At 29.4% G+C, this 18,343-nt stretch overlaps 4 protein-coding genes across 4 annotated transcripts; all 4 read left to right on the top strand.

Moving 5' to 3' along the window:
- The first annotated feature begins 35 nt into the window (after positions 1-35).
- LOC107488559 (putative 12-oxophytodienoate reductase 11) lies at positions 36-1,750 on the top strand. Its single transcript, XM_016109319.3, has 4 exons — positions 36-313; positions 390-520; positions 630-806; positions 903-1,750. Exons 1-4 carry the CDS (start codon positions 96-98, stop codon positions 1,484-1,486), a joined length of 1,110 nt encoding a protein of 369 aa, XP_015964805.1. The 5' UTR covers positions 36-95; the 3' UTR covers positions 1,487-1,750.
- A 4,429-nt stretch (positions 1,751-6,179) lies between these two features.
- On the top strand, positions 6,180-7,754 carry LOC107488560 (12-oxophytodienoate reductase 2). Its single transcript, XM_021142371.2, has 4 exons — positions 6,180-6,448; positions 6,528-6,658; positions 6,744-6,887; positions 6,968-7,754. The coding sequence occupies exons 1-4, from the start codon at positions 6,243-6,245 to the stop codon at positions 7,552-7,554; spliced, it is 1,068 nt and encodes a 355-aa protein (XP_020998030.1). The 5' UTR covers positions 6,180-6,242; the 3' UTR covers positions 7,555-7,754.
- A 168-nt stretch (positions 7,755-7,922) lies between these two features.
- On the top strand, positions 7,923-9,578 carry LOC110272337 (putative 12-oxophytodienoate reductase 11). Its single transcript, XM_016109320.3, has 3 exons — positions 7,923-8,452; positions 8,539-8,715; positions 8,943-9,578. Exons 1-3 carry the CDS (start codon positions 8,101-8,103, stop codon positions 9,545-9,547), a joined length of 1,134 nt encoding a protein of 377 aa, XP_015964806.1. The 5' UTR covers positions 7,923-8,100; the 3' UTR covers positions 9,548-9,578.
- A 3,288-nt stretch (positions 9,579-12,866) lies between these two features.
- Positions 12,867-15,345, top strand: LOC110281679 (replication protein A 70 kDa DNA-binding subunit A-like). The gene is made up of 10 exons (XM_021144066.2): positions 12,867-13,016; positions 13,097-13,364; positions 13,466-13,565; positions 13,668-13,877; positions 14,001-14,136; positions 14,235-14,398; positions 14,472-14,586; positions 14,665-14,862; positions 14,965-15,045; positions 15,160-15,345. The coding sequence occupies exons 1-10, from the start codon at positions 12,867-12,869 to the stop codon at positions 15,343-15,345; spliced, it is 1,608 nt and encodes a 535-aa protein (XP_020999725.1).
- The last annotated feature ends 2,998 nt before the right edge of the window (positions 15,346-18,343 follow it).

Raw genomic sequence — 18,343 nt, 5'->3', positions numbered from 1 at the left:
CAACCTTCTATAAATACCCAATAACTAATCTTTTGTATCCTTACAATTTTGCCTTTACTTATTTGTTCATATTCCACTATTCTTTGGCTTCGACAATGGCAGCTCTGGATTCCTCAGCCATTAATCCTCTCCTTACTCCATACAAGATGGGGAAGTTCAATTTATCACACAGGGTTGTGTTGGCGCCACTCACCAGACAGAGGTCCTACAACAATGTTCCACAGCCCCACGCTGTTTTGTACTACTCCCAAAGAACCACCAGGGGCGGCCTTCTCATTGCGGAGGCCACCGGCGTCTCTGACACTGCTCAGGGGTGCGCATCTTCTAACAAACCTTCTTTTCTCCTCGTTTTCTTTACATGGATCTGATCTCATACTAATTATTTGCAGCTATCCCCACACACCCGGAATATGGACTAAGGAGCAAGTGGAAGCATGGAAACCCATCGTCGATGCTGTTCATGCCAAGGGCGGCATCTTCTTCTGCCAGATTTGGCATGTTGGAAGAGTTTCTGATTCAAGTACTCTACTCGCTCTCTCCCACTTCATCTTATTCTTTTTTCACTGTTTTATCAATTAACTTTTAGGTTAAAATTTATGGTTAACTGTAGCGCGATATGCATTGAATAGGTTATCAGCCGAATGGGGAAGCTCCAATATCTTCCACTGACAAGCCACTCACACCACAAATCAGAAGCAATGGCATTGATGTAGCACAGTTCACACCACCTAGGAGGCTAAAAACGGAAGAAATTCCTCTTATTGTCAATGACTTCAGACTTGCTGCAAGAAATGCTATAGAAGCTGGTGAGTGACCTCATTCATAATCCGATTCACTTTCATAAACTACCCTGCTTCCTGTGTTCGAATAATTCACATACTTTTTGGGGATGCAAATTGTAGGTTTTGATGGGGTTGAGATCCATGGAGCTCATGGCTACTTACTCGAACAATTTATGAAAGACAAAGTGAATGATCGAACAGATAAATATGGTGGATCCCTTGAGAACCGTTGTCGATTTCCGTTGGAAGTTGTTGAAGCAGTTGTGAATGAGGTAGGAGCTGAAAGAGTTGGAATTAGGCTATCACCTTATGCAGAGTATGCAGAGTCTGGAGACTCCAACCCTGAAGCATTGGGGCTTTACATGGTTAATTCACTCAACAAATATGGTATTCTCTACTGTCACATGGTTGAACCGAGGATGAAAACTGTTGGAGAAAAGGTGGAATGCCCTCACAGTTTGGTGCCAATGAGAAAGGCCTTCAATGGCACTTTCATTGTTGCTGGAGGGTATGACAGAGAGGATGGGATCAAAGCCATAGCTGAACACAGGGCAGATCTTGTTGCTTATGGTCGTTGGTTCTTGGCTAATCCTGATTTACCAAAGAGATTTGCACTTAATGCCCCTCTTAACAAGTACAATCGCCAAACGTTCTATATTCCTGATCCGGTTATTGGTTACACTGATTATCCATTTCTAGAATAAAAGAAACCAATAATTTAAAGACAATAGGCTTGTCTTTCCCTTAGCTTGCACATTAAGAATGATGATGCTTAATATAATTTTTATCACAGCTTAGAATCTAGTTCATTTTGTGCAAGGTTCATGATTGTTTAAATGTGATATGTACTCTATTATTTGGCTTGTAATAATATCAGTAATATCAGTATACAGCAATGACAAGAAAATGTTGGCAAATGAATATCATGGGATGATTGCCATGAGTTGTTTGACCACACGTTTGACCTCTGTTTCTGGTTTCTGCTTCCTCTTTCAATCCACAAGTAACAGTTAAATGTTAGATGGATTATATTTGTAAATCTGGACACTCAACAATGCTGCATGTGATGTAGTGGAAAATGTGAAAGTTTAGGTCAATAAAACAAAAACATTGCACGGAAATAGCCAGAGTAAGCTCCGGTTGGACTCAATGATGTCTCCTCTCCTCACAAAAACATAGGATCCCCCTCCCAATCCTTTTCGATCTTAATCCTTTTGAAATGGTATTAAGAATAATTGTTTGTGTGAGAATTCATTATAATAATTCAAAAATAAATTGGATACTCAAATATCATTGTTGTATGAATCACAATAAAGATGTAAGGATATAATCTAATTATAAATGATAAAATTAATATAATATTAAATTAAATAAACATAAAATTAATACAAAATATATCTATATACTATATTAATATATGGTATGTTAAATATATTTTAACAATAAGTCAAGAATAAATTTGATATTCAGATGCTGTTGTTATATGAGAGTACAATAAGAAGTGCTTATTATAAGTCAAGAATATAATATAATTATGTTGGCAAAATCAACTAAATATCAAACTAAATAAACATAAATTAATATGAGATATACCTATATGATATGTTAATATATAATATCCTAAAAGTATTCAAATAATTTGTATTATGTTAAATATTATTTATTTATTTTATTAGGATAGAATCACCTCTGTTATCTCGTTGTTATTGAAAATAAAATGGGTATAAAACTACATCCTCAAGTAGAAATAGACACAAGAAAAAAAAGTTAGCTCCTAAATTTGGACTCAACAAGGAAATTATTAGTTGTAGTATATTGGCCTATTACATATTTACATTTTGCCATTTTGCTAAAGTTAGGAGACAATAATTAAAAGTTATTTTGTTTAATTTACATATTTATTAAAAGTTATTTTGTTTAATTACATATATAATATCATAATTATATATTTATTACATCCAAAAAAATATTAAAAAGTCAATACTTTTGGTTAACACTTTATTTATACTAATAAAATTTATGATTTAGAATTTAGTCTTTAGTAGTTAGAGTTAGTAAAATATTAACAAAAAAATAAAATTTAAAAAGATAATCTATCTATTAGTAATATTAATAGGTATAAATTAAATTAAATTTTAATTCATTTTGACCTCTAATTTTATATTTATTTTTTTAATATTTATTATATAAATTAACATTCACTTTAAATATTTTTTTATTTTTTCTCACATAATCTTATATTTTTTATTGCTTTCTATTTTTGCTAAATATATGTATCAAGTAGTGATTATGTAATTATACTTATTAGGAAGAAGATAAAAAAAAAAAGACTTGAATTAAAATAATTACTTAATCAAGTCAGACAATTTTTTTTAAGTGTTGTTTGATGAGCTATCTTAATATTAATTCTCATATATTTTTTTATAATTAAATTGGGTGTGAGACTTATAACGTGAATCACCTATCTTTTACAATAATAAAAGATGCACTTTAAGATGTATCAAATAAAAATGAGTACAAACAATATATTTCAACCTTAAAACTATTTTAACTTTTAGTATATGACTAACATATATAGTAGTTCATAAAATTTGTTTCCAAGATTCTATGGGATTTAAAATGAAGCAAGAGGACGAGTGGATTTCAAAAATAAAAAAATATAAATTATACTAGGTAATGATTTTTTTGAACAATATGAATATAATGGGTCTTAAAATTAGTTTAAATCAAGTAAAACACACTACATTTCCAAATTATTTACCTAGATCTTAATATTAGAATAATTATCCGCATACTTAGTGAATTGAACATCCGATATATTCATTATTCACATTATTTAATATTTTCATTATCTACCTATACTTTTTCAAATTTTTTTTTTCTATTAGTGTATTGTGATGAATAAATTTCATATTTTTTTACAAGAAGAAGCGTGAATAACTTTCAAGTGACATAAATGTGCTTTATGGATAAAGTTGTATATTATGTGTTTATTTTTAGAATATGTGAGTGGATATTTGTATGATTTTTCAAGTTGTTGAATGTTTTTATATATAAAAGTGATATGTAATTTTATTAGAGTGTGTTTTTGTGTTTAAGTTATAAGTGTATGTTGTAAGATCAAAATTTACCATAAAAAATAGATGCATAAGATTTTCTATGAATAAAGTTAATCTATATTTCCATAGAAAGACGTGTGATTTTTAAAAATTATATATAGTTTTTTCTCTGTCAATAAACTTTCATTTATTCCTTATCAAATAAAATAATCTCTTTAAAACAGAAAAACTTACATAATAAAACATAAAAAATACTTCATTCAAAAATAATATTTGTCTATGTAGTTTTTAATTTCAACATAATATTTTTAACTACTACAAATGTATGCTTTTTTCAATTTTCATTCTTACAAAACATATGAGCTTATTTATAAGGATACGATAATTATATTAACCGAAATCCAAATAAACATGATTAAAGTTTGATTTGGTTAAACACATTTGCTTAATTTATATTTGGGTGTTAAGTCATAACCAGTAAACTTTGCTTCTTCTGTTTTTAATCATAGAAAAAATATATTTGTCATTTTAATGAAATTATCATTTTATAGTTTTTCTATCATTATATTATTATTTAATTTCATTTTACTTTTTATTTTTACATAGGTTACCCCATACTTAATAGTAATGTTATTTTTTTAATAAATATAAATTGGTTAATAAAATCTAATTCATTTTCTATTTCTATTCTCACATATATTTATATTTATTATATAAATCAACATTTAATTCACACACTTTTTATCTCCTCTCACATAATTTTATACCATTCACTCTTTCTTTTTTATTATTACTAATATTTTGCACAATTATTTAAAAAATTTTGTTGATGATCATGATTTTTTATTTTAATTTACTAAATAATTTGCTCATTATATGCTAGATGATGAACTCCTAAAATATTATAACGTATAAAATTTTTATTATAATGTTTTTAAGTTTTCTTTTGTTATTTTTGATCTAATTGTGTTTATTAATTATATATTATTTTTGTCATTTATATATCACTTTTATTTTTAATCATTTATATTTTTTAATATTATTTAATATTATTTTTTATAATAATAATGTTAAAAAAAGTATGATGTCATAATTCATGGATGTTATTTTTAATAATTAAAACATTATACTCATATTTGCATTACATCTTAAAGCTTCATTCTTACACTATAATATTTGACTTTGTTAAATATTTATATATTAGGTGATGAACTTTTTCAAACACTAAAATATATAATGTCTTTACAATTTTATTTAAATTTAATATTAATTTTTAAAAGAATTTATTAAATAATCTTTTATGTATAAAAATTAATTAATTTTAGTTATACACAACGCACGAGTTTAACTTAGTTATTCAATTATTTGTGAGCTGGAAGCGAGGGTAACTAAGGAAAGGAAAGGAAAGGAAATCCAAAATTGAGAAAGAAAAAGGAGGAACCTAGACGATCTATTGCTAATTGTTATCATACAGTTGACGGTTGTGGTCGATGTATCCTGCATGATGGCCTCGTCATAGCTTATGATTATTTGACTAAATCAAGTAATTAAATAATAATAGTTTCTTCTTATTTTTTTTCCCGACTCATATTATTGAATAATTTATTTATGAATAAAATAATAATTAAATTTTTGAAAATTTTAATTTTAAACTAATTAATCATTAAAAAAAATTAATTTAGTCCTTAATGATAGTCAATAATAGATAAATCATGTCTTTTTATTAATTCATCACATAAAATTTAATAGCTATGCTTATATATATTGTTAACTATTGTAATGTGTCTATCTTAAAAGATTGTCACGTATATAACAATTTTTTAAATAAAATTTCACCTATTTTGTAAAATTCATAATAAATAGAGAACAACTAATAAAGATTACATGAAAATTCAAAAAATAATGAATTTTTTTTATCTAAAATTATAGTGTTGGCATATTCATGTGACAATAACAACCCACACATCATTGTAGATAATAAAATATATGAGCAATTTAATTTTGTTTGCCACTTAACAAAATAATATATATATCTACTACTATCATAGAAAACTTAATTAATATTTTTTTAATAATTAATTACTCCAAAAATAAAATCCTATAAGAATCTGATTGTCACGTTACTCTTTATTTATTCATTTGTTTTGTTCCCTTAAATCTTGTATGATTTGACTTTATAAGATAAATGAATGGAGACTACTGTAACAACCAATAATGAAACGCAATGGTAGACGTCATCATCCGCACACCACACTTGAAAGTAGTTCAAACTTTGATATCTGATTCTCTTTTATTCTTCCTTGCATCCTCCTTCTATAAATAGTAATACCCCCTTATTAGTTTTCACTTGACTCACTTAATAATACATAACAGTTAACACAATCTGATCTGATTCCCACAAATGGTTGCCATGGAGAATCCTCTTGTTAGCCCTTATAAGATGGGCAAGTTCAATTTATCCCACAGGGTGGTGTTGGCACCACTCACCAGACAAAGATCCTACAACCATGTTCCTCAGTCCCATGCTGCCTTGTACTACTCTCAGAGAGCTTCCAAGGGAGGCCTTCTCATATCTGAAGCTACTGTCATCTCTCTATCTTCTCAATGGTACACACCCTTCCACAACTTGTTCCTATAAATAAACTCTTCTTTTCATATCATATCTTACAAGCTAGTTGCTATGCAGGTATCCCAACATACCGGCAATATGGACTAAGGAGCAGGTCCAAGCATGGAAGCCTATTGTAGATGCTGTCCATGCCAAAGGTGCCATCTTCTTTTGTCAGATTGGCCACGTTGGAAGGGTTTATGATCCAGGTATATATTCTTATTCTCCACCTTACCAATTAAACTTTATTACCATATGCATGTACCTATTTTTCATGTATGTTGTTTTCAACAGAGTATCATCCAGAGGGGCAAGAGCTAATATCTTCCACGGACAAGCCACTCACACAGTTCACACCACCTAGGAGGCTAAGAACAGAAGAAATTTCACATGTTATCAATGACTTTCGACTTGCTGCTAGGAATGCTATAGAAGCTGGTAATTAAGCTTATTCAAAATATTACAAATTTACAATCCACTAAGAATTTATAAAGAATGAACTTATCTATGGAATGTAGGTTTTGATGGGGTTGAGATCCATGGGGCTCACGGCTTTTTACTGGAGCAATTTATGAAAGACAAGGTGAATGATCGAACGGATGAGTACGGTGGATCGCTTGAGAATCGTTGTCGTTTCACTTTGGAAGTTGTTGAAGCTATTGTGAATGAGATAGGAGCAGAAAGAGTTGGAATTAGACTATCACCTTATGCAGATTATGCAGAATCTGGAGACTCCAATCCAGAAGCATTGGGGCTTTATTTGGTTAATGCACTCAACAAATATGGTATTCTATACTGTCACATGGTTGAACCAAGAATGAAAACTGTTGGAGAAAAGGTTGAAAGCCCTCACAGCCTTGTGCAGATGAGAAAAGCCTTCAATGGCACTTTTATTGTTGCTGGAGGATATGACAGAGAAGATGGGATCAAAGCTATAAGAGAAAACAGGACAGATCTTGTTGCATATGGTCGTTTGTTCTTGGCTAATCCAGATTTGCCAAAGAGATTTGCACTTGATCATGCTCCTCTCAACAAATACAATCGCCAAACATTCTACACTTCTGATCCTGTTGTTGGTTATACTGATTATCCATTTCTTGAATGAAGTCAATGAACTCATGTGTCATAGTTTTTGTTTAGTAGTTCGATAAGGACGATGATGCTACATAATTTTCTGGGTCATTGCTTAGAGTCAAGTTGATATTATACTGTGCAAGGTTCAAGATTTAGCACATAGCATGTAACTACTATGTATTTGTAATTTGTTTGCAATAATCTTAATATGGCCCAACAATTACGCAACAATATGGTGCAATTCAACAATAAAACAAGGCTTGCATTATGCACTTATACAATTGTGGGGAAGGAAAATCAAAGCTTTTAAACTAAGCGAGAGACTTTTCAAATTACATTGACTAAATAAAGAAAAAGATGGTTCCAGTATAAAGAGGTGGGCTTTTTTACTTAGACAAAAAGACAAAACCAACATTTTATGGATATAGAAAATATAAAACTCTTGCGGTTCTTATTGTAGCTTGAGTCTGATGGGTACCTACTACCTACCTGATTAAAGGAAAAAAATATCTGGTTTGGAAACCGAAATGGTGACTATGTGTTCCTGCGTTTGAGAGTCCACCAGGCAACGAAGCTGATGACAGATATTTATGCCATGGGTAGCGTTACTCCTCTCCTTACTCCATACAAGATTGGGAATTTAGATTTATCACACAGGGTTGTGTTGGCGCCACTAACAAGGCAGAGGTCCTACAACAATGTTCCACAGCCCCATGCAGTTTTATACTACTCCCAGAGAACCACCAATGGCGGCCTTCTCATTGCGGAAGCCACTTGTATATCCCCCACTGCTCGCGGCTATGGGGATATTCCCGGGTTGTGGAGCGAGGAGCATGTTCATGCATGGAAGCCCATCGTGGACGCTGTTCATGCCAAGGGCGGCATCTTCTTCTGTCAGATTTGGCATGCTGGAAGAGTCTCCAACACATGTATGTACTCTCTTTCTCTCTCAATAGAAATAGTAATGTCGTTTATGTGAACATAACTAAGTGTTGTATGTTTACGCTACAAAAAGGTTATCAGCCAAACGGTGAAGCCCCTGTATCTTCTACGGACAAGCAACTCTCACCACAACCTCGAGGAAGTGGCACCGAAGTCAATACCTTCGCAAAACCAAGGCCGCTAAGCATCCACGAAATTCCTCAACTTATCAACGACTTCAGACTTGCTGCTAGAAATGCTATTCGAGCTGGTAACTTAATTAATTGCATGGAAACATCTTCATGTGTGAAATTTTAATTTTGTGAATATATATCCAAATAAATCTTTAAAAAATTTTGCATAATGTTTTTGTCTCTCAATTTTTTTTATTATATTGAGGTTATTGAACTTTAAAAAATAAGATATAAATTTTTACGTTTGTTAGAACTGTTATTTTTATTCAGACAAATAAATCCTATTTGGATATACTCTTTTTAGGTTTTGATGGAGTGGAGATCCATGGGGCTTACGGCTACCTACTTGAGCAGTTTATGAAAGACAAAGTGAATGACCGAACAGATGAATACGGTGGATCTCTTGAGAACCGTTGTCGATTTCCATTAGAAGTTGTTGAGGCAGTTGTGAATGAGATAGGAGCTGAAAGAGTTGGAATCAGACTATCACCTTATGCGGAGTATCTAGATTGTGGAGACTCCAACCCTGAAGCATTGGGGCTTTACATGGTTAATGCACTCAATAAATATGGTATTCTCTACTGTCACATGGTTGAACCGAGAATGATAACCGTTGGAGAAAAAGGTGAATGCCCTCACAGTTTGGTTCCAATGAGAAAGGCCTTCAATGGCACTTTTATAGTTGCTGGAGGGTACGATAGAGAAGATGGGAACAAAGCCATAGGTGAGGACAGGGCAGATCTTGTTGCTTATGGTCGTTGGTTCTTGTCTAATCCGGATTTGCCAAAGAGATTCGCACTTAATGCACCTCTCAACGAGTATAACTGCCAAACGTTTTATACATCTGATCCTGTTATTGGTTATACTGACTATCCATTTCTTGATGATGCTGCTGCTTCCCCTATGTAATGCAAAGTCGATTATTCTCACTAGATTCAAAGTATTGTGTAACAAACTTGGTTTTCTAATGCCATATGAGCATTGTGTTAAGTGTTAACATTAATAGATTATATTATACTTCCTGTGTAAAAATAGTGTTATTATATTTCGGAAAATGCTATGTCTCCTTTAAAATTCAGCCTTTATTCAGCCTTTAAATTTAAATAATATTATTTAAATAAATTTTAGGTAAAAGACATTCCTAATTTGTAGCTAAACATGTTGGTAATTAAAATTAATTTAAATTTTAAATACTAGAATTTCTCTAACTTCCTACCTACTTCATAAAATAGTTATTTTATTAGTTTTTTATTTATTTGCACGTCCCCCTCCCCTCTCTCGTGTACGTTCTTTTTTTTCTTTTTTTTCTTCTCTCTCACTGTTCTTTACAAAAATTTTCATAGAAGAGTATTATTTCTCTACAGGTAAATTTATTATTTCATATTTAACATTTTATTATTATTATTATTATTGTTATTAGATGAGTCGTGCTATTTTGTTTCTATTTCGAGTGACTTACATACTAACTCAAAATTCATTCATCATTATTTTAATAAGATTATATTAACATTTGAATTAAATAATAAATAATCAGTGTATATATCAATATTCTTTTCTTCTTCTTTATTTTTTTCTTTCTTTCTTTCTTTCTTTCTTTTATTTTTTTTGAATTTTTTCATTTCTTATTTGAATATTAACGCTTTTAAAATTATTAAAATGTATGTTCGTAAAAATTAATTTTTTTCAATTGTAACACATCTAAAATTATTAAATTATACATAAAATATTTTTAAAACACATCCAAAATTATAAATCTAAAATTTAAATTTAAGCATTAAAAATAAAATTAATTTTTTATATCTTATTCGAGAAAAACTCATCTAATATTTCTCTTTTTTTAATAGTTAGATTTTTTCGTTACTTATTTTAATATTAATGCTTTTAAAAGTATTAAAATGCTTGTTTGTAAAAATTCAATTTTGTTTTCAATTGTAACACATCTAAAATTATTAAGTGATACAAAAAATATTTCTAAAACACATCCAAAATCATAAATCAAAAATTTAAATTTAAACATTAAATATAAAATTAATTTTTTTTATATCTTATTCGATAAAATTCATCTAATATTTCTCATTTTTTTATTATTTGTTGAATTTTATCGTTACTTATTTGAACATTAATGCTTTTAAAATTATTAAAATGTATGTTTGTAAATATTGGTTATTTTTCATTAAAATTATTGTAATAAAAAGCTGAATATTGTACAACTTTTAAAGAATACCTAGTTGAACTGTTATATTTCACCTGCTTTAAGCCCCAACGCAAAAAAAATTCGGTTGAAGTAAATCTGCTTTGCTGATTTTTCGATATAGCTTGCTAGACTAGAAAGAACTAATAATACTTCCTTTCCAAAAAAAAAATTAATAATTCATCTCTGATTTTGTTTGTCTTCTTATAAAAGTTTGGAAAACTACAATGTCTTCTTATTATTGTTGACCTAAAATAATAAGTATTATCCACGTATTGGCGAACCCATTTGAGAATTAGGAGAGACATGATCTTTGGTGGTACCGAAACATGATTTTTGGTGGTACTACTACCGATATCTAGGGATGACAACAATGGGTAGAGCGGGTTTTAAATCCATCTCTAACTCTATTCGCGAGATAAGATTTTTATATAAACTCAATCTTATCTTACCTCAAGTTGAGAATATTTCAATCCTGATTCTACATGTTTTTAATCTGTGGATATCCAACTCTATCCATAGGTTACAAAAAATATGCAACATTATTATATAACTTGATGATAATTTAAATAGAAAATTTTACTCTCCTCTCCTCTATTTATAAAATGTACACTCCCCTCTCTTATAACTTTTAAAAAAATCTCCTCTTTAATCCATTTAAAATTTTGTGTTAACTAACATTAATTTTGCCCTTTTTTAAGAAAAAATAAAGAACAATGCTAGGGACCAGCAACTTTTGTAATTGTTAGCCATCAACTAGCCATCAATGATAATTTGATGGTGTAAGATTAGTATGAGATTTCATCCAATGGCTTATCTTTCTCTGCTGGTTACATGCTGGTCAAAATTCAATAAAATTGCTGGCTCCCTAGACTTTCACAAAAATAAATTATGTTTTACAAAAATACTCTTTAACAAAAATTTTATTTATTTATTTATTAAATTTTGTTTACCAAAATACCATTTAACAAATTATTTTTTATTGATTAAATTTTTTAAATATTTTTTAAAAAAATTTAATGATTAAAATTTTAAATTTTAGATTTATCTATCTCAACTTATTTTTAAGTTTTGATAAAGTTGTTAATAATTTTTAATAATTCTATAAAACAAATTATTTATTAATATTAATTGTCATACATATTAACAGTGGTAAGATTTTTTAATTTAATGTTAAAATAATATATATTGACATCAAAAAATTAATAATAAAGTATAAAAATAATTATTAACAAAAATTTTGGTAAAATCATAATTTAATAATTAAAAAATTATTGAAAGATATCTTAGGAAAAAAAATTTAATCATTAAAAAAATTTTAAAAGAATATTTTAGTAAAAATACAATTTAATCAGTAAAAAAATAATTTGGTAAAGGTTATTTTAGTAAATAAAATTTAATAAAAAAATAAAATTTTTGCTAAAGAGTACTTTTGTAAAAATTAATTTATTTTTTCTTAAAAATGGATAAAGTTAACAATTAGTTAACATAAAAAAATTAAAAATTAATTAAATAAGAGATTTTTTAAAAGTTATAAAGGAGAAGAGTGTATATGTTACAAATAAAGGGGAGAAAAGTGTTATTTTAACATCTCTTAGATGCGAGGAGTTTTCTCTAATTTAAAATAAAACTGATTTTATGTAAAAAAAATTAAATTTTTAATTAATGATCTTATCTTAATGGTTAAAAATGTTTTGTATTTAGTAAGAAGTATTTGATTTAATGTTCGTTTAAAACATATTTTTATATAAGTATATAACATATCAATCTTCCTATATATAATAGGAGACTAGTGGTTGATTTGGTGCTCGACAAGTGGTGGATCTATTCACCCGACACGTGTTGAGTCATATGATAAAGAAAAAAAATAATATTTACTAACAAATTTCAACAAAAAATAAAAAACAAGGATCCAGTAAAGGTCTTTATTTTTCTCTTTTTGTACTCTCTTTCCATCTGTATCATATAAAATCCCATCTGGAAGAAGAATTACATGCACAAATTATTCTCACAAGTAAACAAAAAAAAGAAGGGAAAATGTCTCAAACCTTTGATTACCTGGCTGATTTAAATGCAAGAAAACTGCAATGGAATTTCAAAGTATATGTAATACGTGTGTGGGAACTCCCTAACAGATACAATGAAGGAGAAGTTGGCACCATTGAAGTGATTATTGAAGATAGTCAGGTAAATATATTTACTCTATTCAAAAGTTTCAAAATTTTGCGTGATATAAGCAAGTTCTAAATATATTCAAAAAACTGCAGGGCACAAGGTTGCAAGTCTCGATCCCTAAATCCCTGGTGAGCAAGTGGCGGGGTGTCTTGGTTCAGTTTCAAATGTACATTATGACCAACTTCATTGTTGTTGACAACCAAAAGGGTAACATATCAAGGGGAAAGTATTTATTATTCTTCAGTCATAGGACAATCGTCAGTCATGTTGAGAATCCCAGTTTTTCGCTAAATGCTTTTCGATTTAGAACCATCCGTGAGTTACTAAATGCTGAGAAGATCGATGACTCTGCATTGTTTGGTAAGTTGGTTTTATTAAATAGTTGTTCAACTTCTTTCATATTCAAATGCAATGCCTAGCTATGGTTCTCTCAAATGTGTGTACTATTTATTTTTTTTTAGACATGATTGGTGAAGTAGTTGGTAAAGAAGATCCAAAAGAGTTGATCACCAGCAAAGGAAAGGAGACTAAACGACTGGCTGTTATCTTGGAGGACCTAGAGTATGTACATTCAACACTATAACAACTATATTTCTGTGCGTATGTAGAAATTTCTATTTTCAAAGAGTTAATGTGATGTCTTTTATATTTATAATGTTTCAGAAACAATAGGATTGGGTGCACTATATTTGGTGAAATGGTTGACCAGCTACTTCGTCACATGCAAGATGGAAGGGTTGAGCCACTAATAGTTGTGGTCCAGTATTTTAAGGCAACCAGATGGAATGGCAAGACATCTGTCCAAAGCCATTTTGACATTTCACAGCTGCACATAGACTCCAACCTTAAAGATGTTGCTGAATTTAGGAGCAGGTTAGTTGAGTCTATCTTATATAATCACTAAAGTGGCTTGCTTTTATACTTTGTATGAAAAATTCTGTGGTCTATATGTATATTTGTTGATGAAGTTGATGATCCTTTTGAACCAATGTGTAGGCTGCTTGGCGGTGAACCATCATCCTCTGTGAGGATTAGTCAAGTTCCATCAAAAACAGCTTGGTCAGGGGTTGAGGAGCTTAAACAAGGTGCTGTGTCAGTGAAAACAATTGAAGAAGTCCTTATCCAACATGAGGTAATCACAACTATGTTTTTTCAAATTTTTGTTGCCCAATGTCTATTTAGATTGGTTGCTGATGCAAAAATACTTGACATTTTAATATGGCTTAATAGGAAGGTCCAGCTTGGATTGCTGCAAGTATTGTTGCGATTAATGTTACGAAGGATGATTGGTTCTATAAATCATGTAGAAAATGTCCAAAGAAAGTAGAAACTCCTATTGGAAACAGATATGAATGTGGGAAGTGTGGCCATACACATGGATCTGCAGCCCTAAGGTTCTTTTGTATAATATTTGTATGGAACTTTTTAAATAAATACATGTTCATTTGTATTTTGTTTGTATTATAGGTTCAAAGTCGAGGTGATGGTTTTTGATGGAACCGGTAGCATCCGATTGCTACTATGGGACAAGGAAACAAGTATGCTATGTGGGAAGAGAGCTGAACAGATTATGGAGGACGATGTAAGCACCTATTGTTATTCTTAAGAATTGCTATCTATAAGCTATATAGCAAGAGTGAAGTGTTTTATTTGTGTACAGGTTATAGTGGGAGATGAATATCCCAAAACACTTGATAACATGATGGAAAAAAGAGTCCTTTTCAAGATAAATATCAAAGAAGCCAACATTAATCAATTTGATCATGTGTACACGGTTATGAAAATCTGTGATGATGAGGATATCATTGACAAAAATCTTCCCAAAGAGTTGTCTACTAATCTTCCGAGTAATGTCAGTGTAAGTTCTTTAAACAATTTAGTGCTACCGATAAGCGTATATTCTTATACATGGTCAATTCACTGTAACATCTAAGTAGACCAATTCATTCCCTAAACACAGGAAGATGGCTGCAACAACTATTTGGAAATTTCAGAAAATGTGGCTAATCTTAAAACTGATTGTGATACTGAGTCTTCTATGGTATGTTCAAAATATCTATTTTCTTTTATATTATTACAAACAAGTGCAGATTTCTTGACAGCTTTTAAGATGAATTGTTTAACCTGATAGTTTTCTGTTATTTATGTGTTATAGGATGTTGTGGAGGAGTGCATCTCATCCCTCAAGTACAAAACACCATCCAAAAATATTACCAATGGATTGAAGAATTCTCCTCTAAGTCTGAATGAAGATGAGGAAGAAGGCCAGCTATCAACCAACAGGTTCAGTAGGAAGATGGGAAAGAGACAGAAATGTGTTAACCTTGATGCAGATATATGAGTAATTGAAAATTTGATTTATATTTTGAGTAGTAAAAGAAACTCTATTGCAGTCACCTAATTATGTGTTTTGTAATTGTATGACTTTCTTATTATCTTTTTATCATGTAAGACTTGGTTAGTCAGGTGGCATTCAATTTATGATGAACTTACCTAATTATGTGTTTTGTAATTGTATGACTTTCTTATTATCTTTTTATCATGTAAGACTTGGTTAGTCAGGTGGCATTCAATTTATGATGAACTTACCTAATTATGTGTTTTGTAATTGTATGACTTTCTTATTATCTTTTTATCATGTAAGACTTGGTTAGTCAGGTGGCATTCAATTTATGATGAACTTACCTTAGAAACTTGATTGATTCCTAATTTTATTTCTAAATACTTTGCTTTGTTTTGACATGGTCAGTAAGTACCTGTATATACACCTTAAAAGAATTGTTTTTAGTAAGAATTCTTCTGAATGAATTTAATCATCTAATGTATACTATGGCTAATTTCGGTATGTACACCAACTAAAATTGTTTCACATGGTTAGAAATAAACTATGTACACATCAGAGTAAAAAGAAGTATGCATTCACTATGAAATTTTGATATGGCCCGTACAACTACTTAGATAATAGTGTGAAATATGTATGAAATGCTAGATATTAAAATATAATAATTTCTAAACTACGTATGAAAAGTTACTATATGCATCGTGATTGAGTCAAAATAGTATTTTACACGTGATATTAGAACAAAAAGTAGATAAGGATAAAAAAATCATTTAAATACAATTACATTCTTATCTTATAACACTAATAGAATTTAATTTAATAGAAAAGATGGTCAGGTAGAATATAAAGCAATATCCAGCTGAAATACATAAACTATCTATTTATGATGGACTATGTTACGCAAATTTTTATAGGTGAAAGGATACATATAATTCAGTTTCATATTAAATTTCTAACTTATATGTATCTTTACTAAAGTGGGTTCACTAAATATGGTTTGAGTTGTACCCAAGTGATTAAATATGTTTTTTGTTTAATAGATATATTAAATGAAATAAATATGCCATAAATTGGAACATAGTGAAATGTGACATTTATGAACTTATTTGTTAGGGATATTGACAAATAATTAATCTGATTTAAGCTATTTAATATACTAACTTTGGCAATAGAGGTAAAATTTTTGAAATGAGAACTATCTATATGTTAAATTTAACCCAATTTCAAAACAATGAATATAAATATTTAAAATGTAACTATCAGAGTTTTATTATCAATGAAAAAATTCGTTGGTCACATGATCAATTTTAATTTATAGTATAATAGATATTACGTAAAGTATAGACCCTAAAGCTTTTTTTGAAATATAGCCACAGTATACAATAAAAAAAAGCTAACTTTATTTCAAGTAATCCTTGTGTACATTACGTGAAAAAGAAAGGTCAAAACATGTAAAAACATGTTAAACCAGATACAATGAAAAAAAGCATGATGGATACTCTGATAATTTTTCTAGGCTATAGACACAGTATAGATAGTAAAAGATAAATTTATTAATTGTTATTATAATCAAGTCCTCCCTATGTACATTGCGTAAAGAAGAAGCGTCTTCAATATGTACAAAAACTTAACAAAGCAGTGTTAAATGAGGTTATCGATGTACATGTTTTTAATATACATTACCATATATTGCTAACAAATAACACCACAGATTAAAGTAATATTGTTGATACCACTTTTGGCATTTATAAAATGTCAACTAAGACAGTCTATCGCTGAACCTATGGTCAATAATCAGATAGCTTTTAATGAGCTATGATAGTTGTGTAAAGTGCTATTGATTTTACATAGTAATATATATTATTCGAAATTTTCAAAGCTTGGAGTTTATCTAAAAGGATGAAAGTTAAATAAAGCCAACCCCTATTAACTGCATATCTTAGGTTCAGGAGGACATCACGCGATGCTATATGACCCAGTAGTTAATTTATTTTTGTTAAAATAACATTCTCAGACTAATATAAAATGTTACACATTAAATAAGTTTTGTGTTTACAAATTTTGTGTTTATCATTTATCTATCATCCATTACAACTTACAAGGACCAACTAAATAAAGACTTAGCTTAGATAGGTATGGTCAGAATCGTAGGAATTTATATACTCTTTTTAATCCCAAGTCTCTTCAAAATCACAGCAAAATGGGTATTTTCAAATTTGGGTTTTTCAATCGTTGCATTGCAAATAAAAACATTAAATATATTAGGAAATTACAACCATGATTGTGATAAGGAAGAATTGAAAAAAAGATTTAATAAGTACATGACAATTTTAATCATCCTAATTCAATATTGAAATATTGGATTATGTATATTGATAATTCAACCATTAAATGCATTAGCATAGCACGTACTAAGTACAAAATAAAACTACAAAATAAAAGTAAAGATATCTAGCAATGGGCCACATTATGTCTTATATCCACTAAAGCAACTCCATGGAATATTAATACAGCATCACATCAGTCAATATAAGATGAATGCATTCTAAATCATTTTTTGAAGTTGTATATATTTAAAATAAATTGTCAATTGTATAATGTTCCGGTAAAATTCATGATATAGCTATACGAGCATATAGTCATGTATTTGCCCATTTCATAAATTATTTTATTATACAGACGGGGAAAATGTCAGATATTTTGTTTTTAAAAATTTAAACTACTATAAAATAAAAACTTATAAAAATATTATGTGTGATTCCAAATGGCTCTACTGAATACTTTTTGACCGTTGAACATGGCTTGAAAATATTATTTCCTATAAAAAAAATTGATTTAGCTTGAAAATATTATTTCCTATAAAAAAATTGCTTTAAAAGTTGATCTCCTAATATAGTTGCAGAGTATGTATTTGATAATGTCTTACTTTTTATGGTTTGCATAAAATTATGAATAATATTGAAAAGTGATACTTATACTCGGAAGGAATATCAATCAT

Source organism: Arachis duranensis, chromosome 5 (genome assembly GCF_000817695.3).
Source record: "Arachis duranensis cultivar V14167 chromosome 5, aradu.V14167.gnm2.J7QH, whole genome shotgun sequence".
NCBI lineage: Eukaryota > Viridiplantae > Streptophyta > Magnoliopsida > Fabales > Fabaceae > Arachis > Arachis duranensis.
This window is presented reverse-complemented; position numbering and strand designations above follow the sequence as displayed.

Excerpts from the sequence above, each read along its gene's own strand:
- LOC107488559 (XM_016109319.3), top strand. The coding sequence starts at position 96 with ATGGCAGCTCTGGATTCCTCAGCCATTAATCCTCTCCTTACTCCATAC. Across the intron at positions 521-629 it reads TGGAAGAGTTTCTGATTCAA|GTTATCAGCCGAATGGGGAA; the intron begins GTACTCTACTCG and ends TGCATTGAATAG. Across the intron at positions 807-902 it reads AAGAAATGCTATAGAAGCTG|GTTTTGATGGGGTTGAGATC; the intron begins GTGAGTGACCTC and ends TGCAAATTGTAG.
- LOC107488560 (XM_021142371.2), top strand. The coding sequence starts at position 6,243 with ATGGTTGCCATGGAGAATCCTCTTGTTAGCCCTTATAAGATGGGCAAG. Across the intron at positions 6,659-6,743 it reads TGGAAGGGTTTATGATCCAG|AGTATCATCCAGAGGGGCAA; the intron begins GTATATATTCTT and ends TGTTTTCAACAG. Across the intron at positions 6,888-6,967 it reads TAGGAATGCTATAGAAGCTG|GTTTTGATGGGGTTGAGATC; the intron begins GTAATTAAGCTT and ends TATGGAATGTAG.
- LOC110272337 (XM_016109320.3), top strand. The coding sequence starts at position 8,101 with ATGACAGATATTTATGCCATGGGTAGCGTTACTCCTCTCCTTACTCCA. Across the intron at positions 8,453-8,538 it reads TGGAAGAGTCTCCAACACAT|GTTATCAGCCAAACGGTGAA; the intron begins GTATGTACTCTC and ends CGCTACAAAAAG. Across the intron at positions 8,716-8,942 it reads TAGAAATGCTATTCGAGCTG|GTTTTGATGGAGTGGAGATC; the intron begins GTAACTTAATTA and ends TACTCTTTTTAG.
- LOC110281679 (XM_021144066.2), top strand. The coding sequence starts at position 12,867 with ATGTCTCAAACCTTTGATTACCTGGCTGATTTAAATGCAAGAAAACTG. Across the intron at positions 14,137-14,234 it reads AAGTCCTTATCCAACATGAG|GAAGGTCCAGCTTGGATTGC; the intron begins GTAATCACAACT and ends ATGGCTTAATAG. Across the intron at positions 14,587-14,664 it reads AACAGATTATGGAGGACGAT|GTTATAGTGGGAGATGAATA; the intron begins GTAAGCACCTAT and ends ATTTGTGTACAG.